We start from the raw sequence: 13,803 nt of genomic DNA, 5'->3' as shown, positions 1-13,803 counted from the left end.
CTATTTTATTAGCTTGAGTGACTCTTTCAGGGTTATGTTGCGAGAGAGGGCGAGATTACAAGGCAGTGTTGAAAGTTAAAGACTAACCAAAATATTTGACGTTTCACAATTATGGATTTCTAATAATAAACATCCCCCTCTGATATTATAATAGTAATAAAAATAAAAAAAATCTACATGTATTTTAAATTTTATTAATTTTGATAAAATTAAAAACGTAATGCTTCGTAATTAAAATAATACTAAATTTTGAAGAAAAATAAATAAATAAAAAGAAAAATATCGTGCACCTTGAATAACTTGTATCTTTTGCCGTCTAATGCTTTCTCTTCATATATTTAGAGTAAATAAGCTGTGGACCTTCCTGATATAAGATTAAACAAGAAGAACAACAATCCTGAAGGAACAGGGGCAAAAGCAAACAGATACACCAAAAAGAATGAACCAATTTTTCCTAGGCAAGGGATTACTAGGAAGTGCCAAAATCACCCAGCCACAACAGTTTAAAAAATAAAAATAAAAAAAAACTTGTCATTAGACCCGATTGTACAGTACACTAAATGCAATTGACCGTTGAGTTTTGCGATAGCGCACCTCCATCGATAGCTCACTTAACCTTTGGCTCCTAAATTTGTTGTGACCGCATATGAATACCCTGACAACACCAACCAAATCCATCTGCCTTGCAGCACCATATGTGTTTGGCCTATGTTGAAAAACCAAGCCAAGTGGACAAAACAGGACCTGTACTTATCGAGGAGAAGATGCTTGACCTTAATACCCCGATACTGGCCTACAGTATGCACAAGATTCTTGACCTGATACCCAACTCCTGAAGTCAATGACAAGTAATCAATTTTCAGAACTTCACAAGACTATGAATAACAAGAAGCAAGCGGAAGCGAAAGGAGAAAAAAGAATATTGCACCCAATCTAAACTAAAGGTACTCTACTATAAGCAATTATTTAAGGTGGAACAACATATGCATTACACCTTTAGCTGAAACTGAATCCACCAGAAGGAACTGCAGGAATCTCATTTCCCCCGAAGCTAAACCCAGACGGACCCGTCTCGCCTGGAGGCATTATCTCATCTTCCTCCTCCAACCAATATGTCTCTAGAATTTTCACAGCCTTCTCATAAATCTCAGTGTTGTCATGAGACTGTAGCTGCTCAATTTTTTCCAACCCTTCAGAATCTTCAATCATTTGAGCATAGAGATTCACACCTCCACTGTTGCCCAAGTTCTTGTCAGCTTCTCCAACCTTCAAGATGTTTTCAAGTCCCTCTAAACAGACTGTAATAATCCTTGGATCAGGGCAGATCAGAAGATCACACAAGGGCTTGATGCAACCTTTGTCAACAAGAAACCTGAAAGAAGCACAACAAAGACACCACACAATATATTGCTGTGGCTACCTGGAAAACTAAACATGTTTTCAAGTACTAAGACGAGGAACCAAAAAATTTCTTACTTGATTTGTTCATGAGTTCCACCAGATGTAGCATTTGATATTGCCCAGGCAGACTCTTTCTTGATATCAAACTCAGCAGTTTGAAGCAGATGAACAAGTGGTGCAATTATATCAGCCTGAATTACAGCCTGCAAAAATTCATGCATGAAAACTATTCAACAATTAGAATAAGAGAAAAATTCAAGGCCATATGAAAACCACTAAAATGGATAATTAGGTTAACCTGAATCTGTTCCTTGTTACCAGCTGTGATATTCGAGATTGTCCAACAAGCTTCCTTCTTGATACTCTTTTTATGATTATTGGTCAACAGGTTCAGCAGCCAAGGCAGTGCATTATTGCTTATGATACACTACATATGAAATGGGAGACATTATCACAAATGGGACTTAGAAGATACTTCAATAGAACAACAAAAAATGCTACAAAACAATGACACAATATCATTGGGTTCAACTAAACTGCATCTGGCAAGTGCGTGTGGTGCACATACGAGACCAACACAGAGAGAGAGAGAAGGCAATCACCAAGGTTCAAAACAAAGCTTTAGTTGTGTTAAGAAAACTTCAGGTCAATGTACTAAAAAACCCTCCCAAGAAATGCACTAAAAGACTCAAGCAGCTGAATTTTGTCAGGCCAACAAAAAACCTCATTGATTAAATTCTCTTTAACACAGAGCATTAGAATCATCCATTTAAATCATCCACTACCTGAGTTTGCATATCATCCCCAGTAACTATATTTCCAACTGTGCGAAGAGCAGGAATAAGCACTGAAGGAGATGGGTGGCTGCAATAAAGCTACAAAAAATAAGAACTTGGATTTGGTACAAATAAACAAAAGTATCACATTGTCACTTCTAATAAAGCTACAAACACTCACAGTAAAAGCTCCACAAGCCGTGGACAAACACCTGCCTCAATTACAGCCTGGATTTTATCATTAGTACCATCAGACAGATACGAGAGTGCCCAGCTTGAATCAGTCAAGACTTCTTCATCGTTGGAATGAATAAGACGTGCAAGAGCTGGAAGTGCAGGTTTAACCTGGACGAAGTAACAAGAATGAACCACTATGTAAGCCGACACCCAAAGAGCAAGAATTCTCATAATATTCAGATGACCATGTACAATAACTAGCTATACTAAGCAAACCAATAAAACAGCTACAATGGAAGATGATAAACCAAACAGTACTCAAAAAAGACAACCAATAATTAGACATCTATAACATATGAAATATATAACCTGATCAAATGCAGGCTGGGGCTTGCCCCGACAAAAATTTGAAAGTGTCCAGGTAGCATTTCTCAACATAGAGAGCTTCGCATTCTCGTTCAATTGTGCAAGTAAAGGAAGCAATGCTCCATGTCCCAGAACAAGGTCACGGCATCTAGGAGAATCACCAGCTACATTTCCCAATGCCCAGACAGCCTGCAAACTCAAGATACAATACATATTAGTTGAAATTTATTCATACACATTTAACAATATCAAGGCATGTGAAAATTCAAGAATCCATATTCTTCTTCATGTACAAACCTGCTCACGAACATCATCACTAGGAGAACCAAGAAGTTTCACAAAAATTGGAACAGCACCATGATCAATTACAACCTTAGTGTTCTCAGATGTACCAGACGCAATATTTGTAAGAGCCCATGCAGCCTCAAACTATAGAATTGTTTTCCAACAGAGTAAAATATTAAGTCAATGAAATTAGCAAACATACAGCTAGACAGAATTATAGAAATTTTAGCAAACCTGAAGCTGTGGAAAATCCTCCCTCATAAGAAACTCAACAAAGTGAGGAACAACACCAGCTTGTATAACTTCTTCAATGGGAGGGCTACGTTCTGTAGGAAGAAGGAAGAGAAAATCGAGTTTATAGAAATCAAAGTTAAATGAAGGCAAACAGTAGCATAATAATGTGTTTCGGGCAGCTAATATCTAACCAATTGAGAGTAGCTTCCTAAAATGCGTGGTTGCCTCAAGCTGCAGATTGCCATCATTTGACCAAACACCAGCAACCATAGCTGGCAAATGTTCCAACTACAGCAATCAACACTATTCAAGTAAGCATAACCTCCAAAGCCATAAAAATCACAGAATATTCCAAATTTGGCATAATGAAGTTTCTAACTGATTGCCAATCATTCAGTATGAGAAGAATGTAAACAACCTAACTAGTAAGTAGATATCCAGCAAAAGAAGGAAAAGAAAAAAGCTAAAATACTCGAGAAATATTTGGAATTGTTAAAAGTAATGCATCTAATGAACCAAGATTCTCGATGGAAAATAAGCATTTACACTTGAAAAAATATGCTTCGTACAAACAAACAAATTGCTACAATATTTTGGTCAAAAAATATACTAACTAGCATGTGAGAAAAAATAATCATTTCAAGCATATTGATAAAAGGTCAGGTACTTAGCAGCCTATACACGTAATATGCATATAAGCAGTTAGTAAGACAGTCAAACACTCTCTTGATATTACCAGAAATTACATACTTCTTTTTCGAAAAGAAGTCACACGCCTATTAAAATTAACCAGTGTCTTAAAGCTGCTAATAAGCAGCTACCTCACAGAGCCAAATACTCTTAACACCACATGAACTCTCAGACAATCTCTCCAACCAAACAATAATGTCATCATGGATCTTGTGATCCAAAAATCTATATAATACATCGACAATCGGGGTGGACCTCATTTCAACAGAAACAATAGTTCGATATTCAAGGCATCCATTGAATTCTAATCGCTTCAACTAGTTCAGTCATGCCTACAACAAAATCCTTACTGCAATTTCAATTGTTACAAAGAAGTATAAAAACCAAATTTAACTGTCTCAATTCAACCAAAATCAACACGAAAAAAATTCCTACTAAGATATATAGAGTCAGAACATGATTCAAACTCCGCATAAGTTCAAAATTAGGAAAAACGAAATGAAATAAACTTGACCATACCTTCTTCTCGATAGAGGCGGTGTGAGTTGAGGCAGACATAGCCTGCGCTTGTAACCCCTCGCGGCGCTTCTTCTGCAAGCTCTCTTCTCTACGGTTCTTTCTGATCTCCACCATGTTGTCCTCTCTCCTCCTCCTTCCTTCCTCCGCGTCCACCGCCACTTTGTACCGGCTCCGCCGGACTTCGGTCCTCGCGCTAGGCCTCAAAGACATGGTAAACGGAAGCTTGAAGTCGATAGGACAATAATGCAAGGAAGGAACGTTGTTCAAGAGAGAAAATTGAGCGAAACCCTAGAGACACCAACTGGGGTTTAAATAGAAACTCACTTGTCGTTCGGAAAGGGTGCGGGGGAGAAGAAGAAGCTTTTTTATATCATCGTACAGAATGAGGGCCGTCAGATATGGGCATGGATCCTTGGATTATTACGAAAATGCCACTGCTTTAAATTCGTGTTTAAAGGGAAAAGTGCTCTATTTTTTTATGGCGCTTTTTGTATTCAATTTAATTGAAAAATATAACAAAATTTATTAGATAATAATATAAATATAAATTAAAATAATATATTAAAATACTAATATTCTTATATTTTGAGAATATATTTTCTAAAATTTATTTTAAATTTTATAATTTATCATTTTTATAATATTCAAAAAATATATATATAATACTACATATTGTAAAAAAAAAAATTGAAATTATTGTAGTTTCTAATGTTGAATGATATACTAAAAATAAAACTAAAAATATTAAGATTCTATTTACCACATAAAAAATATTTCTTAATTATGTAAAAGTTATGTATTGTATTACCATTAAAAATTTATTGCTAAACCCATAAATTATGTATATTTTGATTATTGTAAATAGCATTTGATAGATGGAAATAGTGGAACTAAAAAATTTGATTAATTTGTAAAAATAATTAAAAGAAAAATAAATTAATCCGTAAAGTTTGATTTAAATTTTTTTTTTTTATAGTCATCGTGACGTCACAACCATTTTACACGCAAGTTGCACGAAAGACGAGTCACGAGACGTGCCGCACAGGCGCGCGCACACACATCCCTTCAAAACGACAGCGCAACAACAGCCTGCTGAATAAAAGACAACAGATCTCTCCTTCAATCACACACACGCGCAGCACTCTGAAATACATTATATAATATTTTTAAAATAAAATTTAATTTAGTTTATTACAATTTTATATACTATATAATTAAATTTATAAATTATAATTTGTGTATTGTACCGATAATATATGGAAATGAACTGATAAAGCATGGTATAATAATCGTAATAATTACCAATAACGTGAAGAACATATTTTTTTTACCGTAATAAATCCAAAATTCGTGGATTTATTATACAATATTAACTTTGGAATAAAATATTTTTGTTTCTACGGGGTATTTTTTAATTAAAAGGTGACATGAAATCAATTAATATATTTTAAAAATAAATTAAACTATATATTAAAATAATGATTATTAAAACATTAAGTTACTAAATTATGTTTTGGGAATTATTAGTTTTTTTTGTTGTTGTTGTGTGATATCATAATTAATGATGATGTATAGATATGGTACGGATGAATCTCTTTGGCCGCCCATGTTTTTTATTTTTTATTTTTTTATTCATACATTATATTTTATGATAATGGCTTATAATGGTGACATCTACTTACTTTTATTGTCTAAACGCGTCGGTGGTGTGCATAAAACGCAAGCACCTCCAATTTCACCAGACAAAAGATTCACCTTCACTCAAATAACTTGAAAATATCTTATAGTAAATAGCTTATAGTAAAAAACAAACAGTAAAATCCAGTAAATAAAGTCACCGCATATCATAAAAGTAATTAAAAAAAAAAAAGGCAAGCAATTACTTATTCATGTGAATTTCCAGAAATGCCCATCGAACTAGAAGTGTTACATTTACCATCGTTATAACCGACCCGGTCCCTTTTATCCCAGTCTAACCAGACCCTTTAGTTCAGGCGATTAGATTTTAACGTCACGGACTGATCCGCTGCGGGCGTCAACGGCGAGATACGGCGCGCTTGCCAGGATTACCCTTTGGAACGTCGACACGCGGTCTCTTCTTGTCCGTCGGATTCTCGTTGAGGTTAAAGTTCCGGCCGTCTCCACCGCCGACCATCTCTGCGAACATCCTCTGCAGATCCTCAAAACTATCTCCCTGAGAAAGTGAAAGTACAGTTATACCCTTGCAAGTTGCAGAGAACATACGGGAAGTTGCTAATTTTGGTGGTGACGACAGATTTATCAGAGTGTGGTGATAATACCTCGTCTTTCACATTGTTCATCATGGAGAGCATCTCTTGCATGAAGTCGCAGAAGTCCTGTTCACGCAATTATGCAAACTTCAGGACTACGATAGCAAATTTTTGAAAATTAGAGTGGCCAATTAGAGAAAAGGACGAGATGAGCAACCGACGCTGTTTTAAAGACTATTTAAAGAGGAAAAAGAGAAGAGAGGGTTTTGTACGGACTTCGTCTTCTTCGTCGAGAGGATCGTAGAGCCCGGCATCGTAAATTGACCTTTTGCTCTCGTTGGAAAGAACTGTTTTAGAAAAAGGAACAGAGGAGATGGGTTAGAGTCCGTTAACACAAACCTTCTGCCAGGCGGGAAGAACGTGAGAAGTAAAATTTAACGGCATTAAAGAGGGGGGAAGAGAAAAATATAACGTTACCCGAGTAAGCCTCTTGGATTTGCTGGAACCGGCGTTTGGCCTTACCGGCTAGCGCAGGGTTTCTAACGTATCTGTCAGGGTGCCATTTCTGCAGACAGAAACGCATCGTTTAATATGGAATGCGTAGGAGGGAATTTAAATCTAAAGGAAAAAGTAAAAGTCAATAGCATTTTTCCGCCGAGGAAAACAGAGGATCAGAACATGCAGCTGAAGGATAAACCAAATCGTACCGTTTTTGCTCGAGAAAAAAACAGAAACGAAACCGAAAATTGAAAGCAATCATGCAAGTTTCTCTTCAAAAAGAAATCAATCAATTACCAGGGCGAGATTGCGATATGCAGTGCGGATATCGGAGAAGGAGGCGTCCTTGCGAATCCCGAGAACAGAGTAGTAGCAAGATCCGCCGTTGGATCCTCCTTCTCGATCCATTCCCGAGTTACTCCCTTCTCTCCCTCTGTTTAACTACTTCTTCAAGAACCAAGAAAAAAGAAAAGAGAGAGGACAACCGAACGCTTCCTTAAAATCCCACCATAGGTTGAAAACGAAAAAGAAAAACCCACGAAAACAAGAAACGCCCGAGCGGAGGGGCAAAAGAAGAGAGAAACAACAGTGACAGAGAACAAAACTCCTTGCGATTTGCGTTTAGGAGGTTGAGGTTAATGGTAGTTTTATTGGCTTGCAGAGAGAAAATATCCTGGGAGACTTGGAGGAAGAAATATATAGGGACGAAAGTTCCAGAGTATTCCGTATTGAGGAATTTTTTGGTTTTTCCTTTTTCGGGGGAAGAGGCTACCGAGCCAGATATTTTCGTAGGTCGGAACTATAAACGACACCGTATTTGGGATTATTTACGGTAGGTGCCATAGCGTTGGAGATAAATATATATTGTAATAAATATTAATTTCATTAAATTAGTGCAATTGCTACATGTGATATAATAATAAAATATCAGCTCACCAGATATTTTTTTAATAGTTGTTTGACTATTAACATTTTTTTATAGGAGGGGGGAATAAGATTCTCTCTCGACCAATCAAAATAATCCGAGTATATAAATTATAAAATTTTAAAAAATTATAAAAAAAATAATTAAAGAAAATAAAATAAAAATATACTTAAATTTATAACAAAAAAAATCTTTACGTAATACAATAAATATTTTAAATTAATTATAAAAAATTAATTTTTATTACCGGACGGAATAACCATATGATTTAAAAATTATAATCATGGTTATAATTTAATATAAAACTATATATTAAATTTTAATGTTTAGTTTTTTAAGCAATATATATATATATTGATAATAACTTAAAAATTTTATGACTATATGTAACACAATAAAATTTACTCACTCATAAAGGGAAAGACGGAGAATTTTCTGAACAACACTAAGCTGTACACAATCTAGGAGCAAATTTTTTACTCCTGATTGCCAACGATTACTACCTAGTGATTTTTATTATGTACAAAAAGCCTGCGCTGCTTTTCTTCTACTTATTTAGCTGATAGCAGCTTATGATCGCAAACACTCGGAATTCGAGTTAGCAAACCCTCGACCGAAATGCTGTGCGAGCTTATGCCACTCACGCACGGAGGAAAGCAAATCAATTTACAACACTAAACTGACAAATCTAGAGCCCTGTTATAGCCTGACCTCCTAAATTAAGAGATACCCGACACTAGGCAAATAGTCTATTTAACAAGAAACCGAACCCATTCTTCTGGCAGCTGCACATCGCCAAACAGACCGCATAACAAGTGCAGCTCGAATCTTGCACCACCCTGCTCGAGGTCTTATGATCCTCGAAACATGTATACCGATATTTGTAGGTAAAGGAGGGATGATGAAGCTGGTATCTGATTCGTTGATAGGGGGGAAAAAAAGATCATCCCCCTGCTCCCACGATGGAATGGAAGGGGTCCATGTTGCAGATATATGTGGCTGAACAACATCCTGATCAGCAGCAACTGAACCATCCAGCAGCCAAACATTGTCTTTGTCATGAGGTATGGGTAAGAATTCCTCGAATCTGAAGCTGTTTCGAAATACTGGCATGAAAGGATCCATTGGATGATAATTCTGGGAAAGAGAAAGTTGTGTTTGTTGGCTACTGTCTGCTTCATAGGTGTGTGATGTTGAAGCTGATGACCGATCAACATTCAGTTGGGTTTCTGATTGATCTGCATAAACAATTATCATTAAATTGCAATACCACCTATACTGATGTAGCCACATAATTTTCTTTGCATACAAGTTCTAATACCTTGGTCTATAACTGAGCAGTCAGTGTGCTTCAAATCTGAACCATCTTGTGGATTTGTCAGGGACTCCGAAGGGCCAACAATTGCACGCCTGTCAATCCTAACCAAGGCATTTACATTCCCGTAGGCTCGGCGCTTCAAATCTTCCACCACTAGCTGCCAATTCGATAAAAAGTTGATTAGTTACAATCAGATGCAGCAGCCATGTGTGAACTTCAGTAAGTCTCTATGTGCTGTGTCTCATTTTGGTTACTATATGAGCTATTGGCAAACTTTGCAACCGCTATAATTGGTGACTAAGAGACAAATTAATAAGGACTTCTAATATTTTATCTTTAGCATGAAATCAAAAATTGTAAGACTCTGATCCAATTTTGATAATAGTGGGAACAAATCTGGATAATACTAGAAGTTTAGGAAAGGAAACCAAACCTTTTGACGAGGGCTCAGTTTATCCTCAGACTGGTAGCTTTGGTCATTAAAATATACTCCTATGAACTTAAAGAGGGAATTGAAAAGGAGATAAACCCCATGTTCAGCTTCATAATAAGTGTAAAGCTCTTCTTCCTCCAAAACACAAGACAAAGCATGTTCTGTTATCATATCCCATATCTTGTTCGAGATTCCTCCGCCAAGCATCTGATATCCAAAAGGTTTTCAATGCCAAAATCAATCAACTGAGAAATACAGTTTGTACTAAATTAACATATTAGTAGTAGAAATCCTAACAAATTAAGAAGCTGATATGTCAGATTTAACAAAAATAATGTTCTTACCTTGCGTAGGCCTGTCGGGTTGGCCATAAACAACCTTACAAAGTCCTTGACAGTGTAAATATGGTAAGAGTTTAGCCGTTTATGGAGGACACCGCCTTTTGATATCCTCTCTAATCGCCATATTTCATCTTTAGCTCCTGGGGGATGATGCTTCTTGTACACTGAAAGACCAAACTTCAAGTTAGTTTTGAGTTGAAAACTGTTTCAAAGAATCAAAACAGCCAACTAAGCTGAAGTTTTAAGTTTTCAGACCTTCTCCTCGGTGATCTTTGACAACAAAAGCCTCACTTCTACCTTCAGTAATCCCCACTTCACCTGAAACCCTCTGCACAATCCTAGCACCTAGCCTGAACTTTCTGCTTCTCATCCAGCAAGAATTGTCCGTAAATACGACCTCACCAATGCAACCAAGTCCTTCTTTCAGCGTTACATTGAGATCCCCAGTAAGCAATGGCTTTTTACCTTCTCTTTGACGAAGAACTTTTGAATTGAATTCCTGCTCTGACCATATTTCTTGGCCATCTTTTCCAAAATCACCATCAAGGACTAGAATTTCAATCCTAATGGAAGACAAGGGACCAGACACGACTCTACGGTTGGTACTAGCATCAACTAGTTCAATTTGGACCGGGGAGCGATCTTCAGCTTCTAATCTACTCTCCGTATAGATGGTGTGAGGCAATTTATTTACAAAACGTAACCTCAAACCTCTTCCCGTAGATGCCCCAGTCTGATTCATCTGCGGTCTGCCATAATCAACACCACAAAAACCAGTTTTAGACTCAGGCTAACAAAGCATTGCAAAAAGACAATCTGGGGAGAAAATCCAAACAGCACATGTTATAACCTAGATTGCAGCACTCTTCACTGCGGGATTTTGAAAACAAGTCCACTCGAATTTGAGTGAAAATTGAAGCATAAAGATGACAAACGTTAACACACGTTAAGGGGATAAATTAGGCTTGAAAGAAGACAACAATAGCTACCTACAAGAAATACTTCAAAAGAAGTGTACAATCGGTTACATCAAGATAAGAAGATCCCTTTGTCAATCACTTTAAAACTAACCTCTCAGATTGTTGAATAAGGGGCAGAACTACTCTTTCCACCTCCTCTCGCACCTAGTCAACAAAGATATTTGCAGCAATGAACATAAACGTAGAATCCAATATATGGCCAGATATTATGAATTCGAATTAATCAATCTTATGTTTATGACAAACATGAAAAAGATAGTTAGTTTCAACAATAACTTTGATATAGATCCAGACTATATCATGATCGTGCCATGTATTATCAGCAGATTATGGAGAAGAAGCCATAAGTAAGGCAGTAACTAAACTCAACCAAGGAATTTTGGACCAACCACATATTAATAAGAGGCTTTTGTTCCTCTACAAAGCAAATATACGGAAAAAAGTGATGACGAAATAATAAACAGGTACTTACTCGAACAAAATAAACTATGCAGATTTCCCACAGTAAAAACAAATAAGTACTTCCAAATCAAGCCAAAATCCAAATCATGCTTTTCAAAACCTAACCCGTCAGCAAAACAACGGAGAAAAAGAATCATGAACTCACCACTGCTCTAAAAAGGGGCTCAAGTCTAGCCACTATTTCATCCAATGAAAGCCCTTTCATCACCTCCAAATCAACACTGCAAATAACAAGAAAACAGAACCCAAAAATCAAAATCAAACCTAGAAATAAAAAAAATGGAAAAAAATTCCGTTATCGAGAACCAGAAACAACCCACTTGTTGAATGTATGTCTTCTTTTCGACCCTTGAAAAAGAACCCCCAAACGGTTGTCAGCATCTCCATTGAAAGGCCTCTTTGGAACCATATTGCATGAGCTCAAACTCGAAAATGAAACCGTACCTTGGCGTCCTCAAACCCAGACAAAATTATGAGAATTAAAAGAAGTGTAACGAACAAGCCAGCCCTTGTCTCTGTTTAAATAGGAATATGAAGCAAAAGAGATTGACCCCACCATAACCCGAAGCTGCGGAGAAGCTTCGGTAGAAGTATGAAAAAATAATTTAAAATTAAACGCGGTTATGTCCCCCGAGAAAGAAGAAAAAAAATATTCAAGACTAAATTCGATAAAAAGCTCAAAAAGTAACAGAGCTGCACAGTATTTTCTTCTTAGTTTTATATGCACAAAGAACTAAAATGAAATCTACGCCTTTTGGCTGCGATACTTTGTCGTCTTCGCTGAGTTATACTGGGACGCAGACAGAGAAGAAGAATATTTAAAAAAAAAACAATTCAAAATTAATTAAAAAATTTTAGTAATTTTCTCCTTTAACGTTGACATTCAAGGCAACAAACCAATTAAACCGCGTACCGATGGTAATCTTGACAATGCATCCGCCATTTCTGTCCTTTTGGAACGAACTGGCGAAGAAAACAAAATCAAACAGAGAGAAGTTAAAAATGTATATATATAATTAAATTAAATTATCGTCCCAAATTTGCAAAAAAAAAAAAAAAAAAAATCCGTTCTTATATATTGCAAAAAGAAAATTAGAATTTCTCAAATTACTGAACTTCCGAAACTAAATAATTTAATTACTTCCATTAAAATATATTTCCTTCAGCGATAAAAGTGTATAAATGTCAAACTCTTTATTTTAATTTTATATTTAAAATATTAATAATTATTATTATAACGAATGACGACACGTTAGACCGACACGTGGCGTTTAGTAATTGGTTACGAGAAGTTTGTCGGAAAATTACAAGTAGACTAAAGTCATGCACTAACGCGTTGGTGGCGAGTGGGTCCTACTTCCCCCGTCTCCAAAATCTGCCGCGGATACTGAATGAAGTGCACCGTTTTGAGCTCCCAACAACATATTATTCCATAATTATCATGTGCATATGATATACGTACATACATACATACGCACACGCACATATATATATATACAAATGTTCGTCAATTTTCCAAGTAATTCTGTGAAGTTAGATAACGGCTACGAATTGATTGATGCATAATCAATGGTAATATAATATAAGGTTTCAATATAAATATTTATGTATAAAATGGTATGCCCATGTCCACTATAAGTTAGATAACGGCTTCCAAGACGTTAAGTATTTTGACTTTGAATTAAATTTTTATATAACAAAATTCTGCTTATATTATAAAGTATTTTTTAAAAGGGTGACCTTTTTTTTTTATATATATAAATAATATTTTAATTATTTTGGAAAATTAATTATTACAAATTTGTGGAGGAGGTTGCAGCCGCATGTATCGGCAGTCAATGTTCGTGTCAGGGCAGGGGGAGGAGGAGGCGGTAACAGCCGGTGGGCGGTCCACAAAACTTTCTAAGGAGTGATTTTCAGGGAAATTTTCTTTTTATTGGAAATTTCAAGGAATATTTATACCTTCATTTAAAAATAAATAAATAATATATTAAAATATATTTATATTTTTCTATGATAAGTAATAATAAATAGATAAACGGTATTAACTGAATTAAATATAATACTAATTTTTGAATTATTTTGATTAAATTATTATTCTGATTTTAGTTTATTAATTTTTTAATAAAAATAAAAGGACGTATTTTTAACATGTTATTATTTATTT

General features: G+C 35.7%; 3 protein-coding genes across 5 annotated transcripts; all 3 read right to left on the bottom strand.

The window, feature by feature from the left end:
- Positions 1 to 307: 307 nt before the first annotated feature.
- On the bottom strand, positions 308 to 4,798 carry LOC110815343 (importin subunit alpha-2-like). 2 transcript variants are annotated; one of them, XR_015817515.1, is made up of 12 exons: positions 4,449 to 4,798; positions 3,431 to 3,527; positions 3,240 to 3,331; positions 3,018 to 3,149; positions 2,724 to 2,909; positions 2,359 to 2,522; positions 2,187 to 2,265; positions 1,700 to 1,828; positions 1,477 to 1,604; positions 995 to 1,372; positions 595 to 832; positions 308 to 364 (listed from the first exon to the last, which is right to left on the bottom strand). XR_015817515.1 is itself a non-coding variant. In XM_088214798.1 (11 exons), exons 1-10 carry the CDS (start codon positions 4,656 to 4,658, stop codon positions 997 to 999), a joined length of 1,593 nt encoding a protein of 530 aa, XP_088070924.1. In that variant the 5' UTR covers positions 4,659 to 4,798; the 3' UTR covers positions 308 to 832; positions 995 to 996. The 2 variants fall into 2 exon arrangements, 1 of the variants encoding a protein (XP_088070924.1); XM_088214798.1 differs by having other exon boundaries at positions 308 to 832.
- A 1,406-nt stretch (positions 4,799 to 6,204) lies between these two features.
- Positions 6,205 to 7,895, bottom strand: LOC110815344 (Chaperone DnaJ-domain superfamily protein). Its single transcript, XM_022043106.2, has 5 exons — positions 7,475 to 7,895; positions 7,157 to 7,244; positions 6,956 to 7,026; positions 6,749 to 6,805; positions 6,205 to 6,642 (listed from the first exon to the last, which is right to left on the bottom strand). The coding sequence occupies exons 1-5, from the start codon at positions 7,583 to 7,585 to the stop codon at positions 6,484 to 6,486; spliced, it is 486 nt and encodes a 161-aa protein (XP_021898798.1). The 5' UTR covers positions 7,586 to 7,895; the 3' UTR covers positions 6,205 to 6,483.
- A 594-nt stretch (positions 7,896 to 8,489) lies between these two features.
- LOC110815345 (calmodulin-binding protein 60 B-like) lies at positions 8,490 to 12,396 on the bottom strand. Of its 2 annotated transcripts, XM_022043107.2 has the most exons (8): positions 11,957 to 12,396; positions 11,782 to 11,857; positions 11,266 to 11,318; positions 10,450 to 10,943; positions 10,198 to 10,358; positions 9,854 to 10,060; positions 9,424 to 9,577; positions 8,490 to 9,340 (listed from the first exon to the last, which is right to left on the bottom strand). In XM_022043107.2, exons 1-8 carry the CDS (start codon positions 12,043 to 12,045, stop codon positions 8,856 to 8,858), a joined length of 1,719 nt encoding a protein of 572 aa, XP_021898799.1. In that variant the 5' UTR covers positions 12,046 to 12,396; the 3' UTR covers positions 8,490 to 8,855. The 2 variants fall into 2 exon arrangements, with proteins under 2 accessions (XP_021898799.1, XP_088070920.1); XM_088214794.1 differs by lacking the exons at positions 11,266 to 11,318; positions 11,957 to 12,396 and having other exon boundaries at positions 11,782 to 11,863.
- Positions 12,397 to 13,803: the final 1,407 nt, after the last annotated feature.

The sequence above is a fragment of the Carica papaya genome, chromosome 3 (assembly GCF_054855325.1).
Source record: "Carica papaya isolate Zhongbai chromosome 3, ASM5485532v1, whole genome shotgun sequence".
NCBI lineage: Eukaryota > Viridiplantae > Streptophyta > Magnoliopsida > Brassicales > Caricaceae > Carica > Carica papaya.
The sequence above is the reverse complement of the archived record's forward strand: the minus strand, read 5'-3'. Positions and strand labels throughout refer to the sequence as shown.

What these genes read in the sequence shown, in the direction of transcription:
- LOC110815343 (XM_088214798.1), bottom strand. Translation starts at nt 4,658, where the DNA reads ATGTCTTTGAGGCCTAGCGCGAGGACCGAAGTCCGGCGGAGCCGGTAC. An exon ending in AGGATTTTCCACAGCTTCAG is followed by an intron (nt 3,150 to 3,239) that starts GTTTGCTAAAAT and finishes ACAATTCTATAG; the next exon opens with TTTGAGGCTGCATGGGCTCT. An exon ending in GGAACTCATGAACAAATCAA is followed by an intron (nt 1,373 to 1,476) that starts GTAAGAAATTTT and finishes TGCTTCTTTCAG; the next exon opens with GTTTCTTGTTGACAAAGGTT.
- LOC110815344 (XM_022043106.2), bottom strand. Translation starts at nt 7,585, where the DNA reads ATGGATCGAGAAGGAGGATCCAACGGCGGATCTTGCTACTACTCTGTT. An exon ending in CATATCGCAATCTCGCCCTG is followed by an intron (nt 7,245 to 7,474) that starts GTAATTGATTGA and finishes TTCTGTCTGCAG; the next exon opens with AAATGGCACCCTGACAGATA. An exon ending in TGAACAATGTGAAAGACGAG is followed by an intron (nt 6,643 to 6,748) that starts GTATTATCACCA and finishes TCACTTTCTCAG; the next exon opens with GGAGATAGTTTTGAGGATCT.
- LOC110815345 (XM_022043107.2), bottom strand. Translation starts at nt 12,045, where the DNA reads ATGGTTCCAAAGAGGCCTTTCAATGGAGATGCTGACAACCGTTTGGGG. An exon ending in AGAAGACATACATTCAACAA is followed by an intron (nt 11,858 to 11,956) that starts GTGGGTTGTTTC and finishes TGTTATTTGCAG; the next exon opens with TGTTGATTTGGAGGTGATGA. An exon ending in CAAAGATCACCGAGGAGAAG is followed by an intron (nt 10,359 to 10,449) that starts GTCTGAAAACTT and finishes TTGGTCTTTCAG; the next exon opens with TGTACAAGAAGCATCATCCC.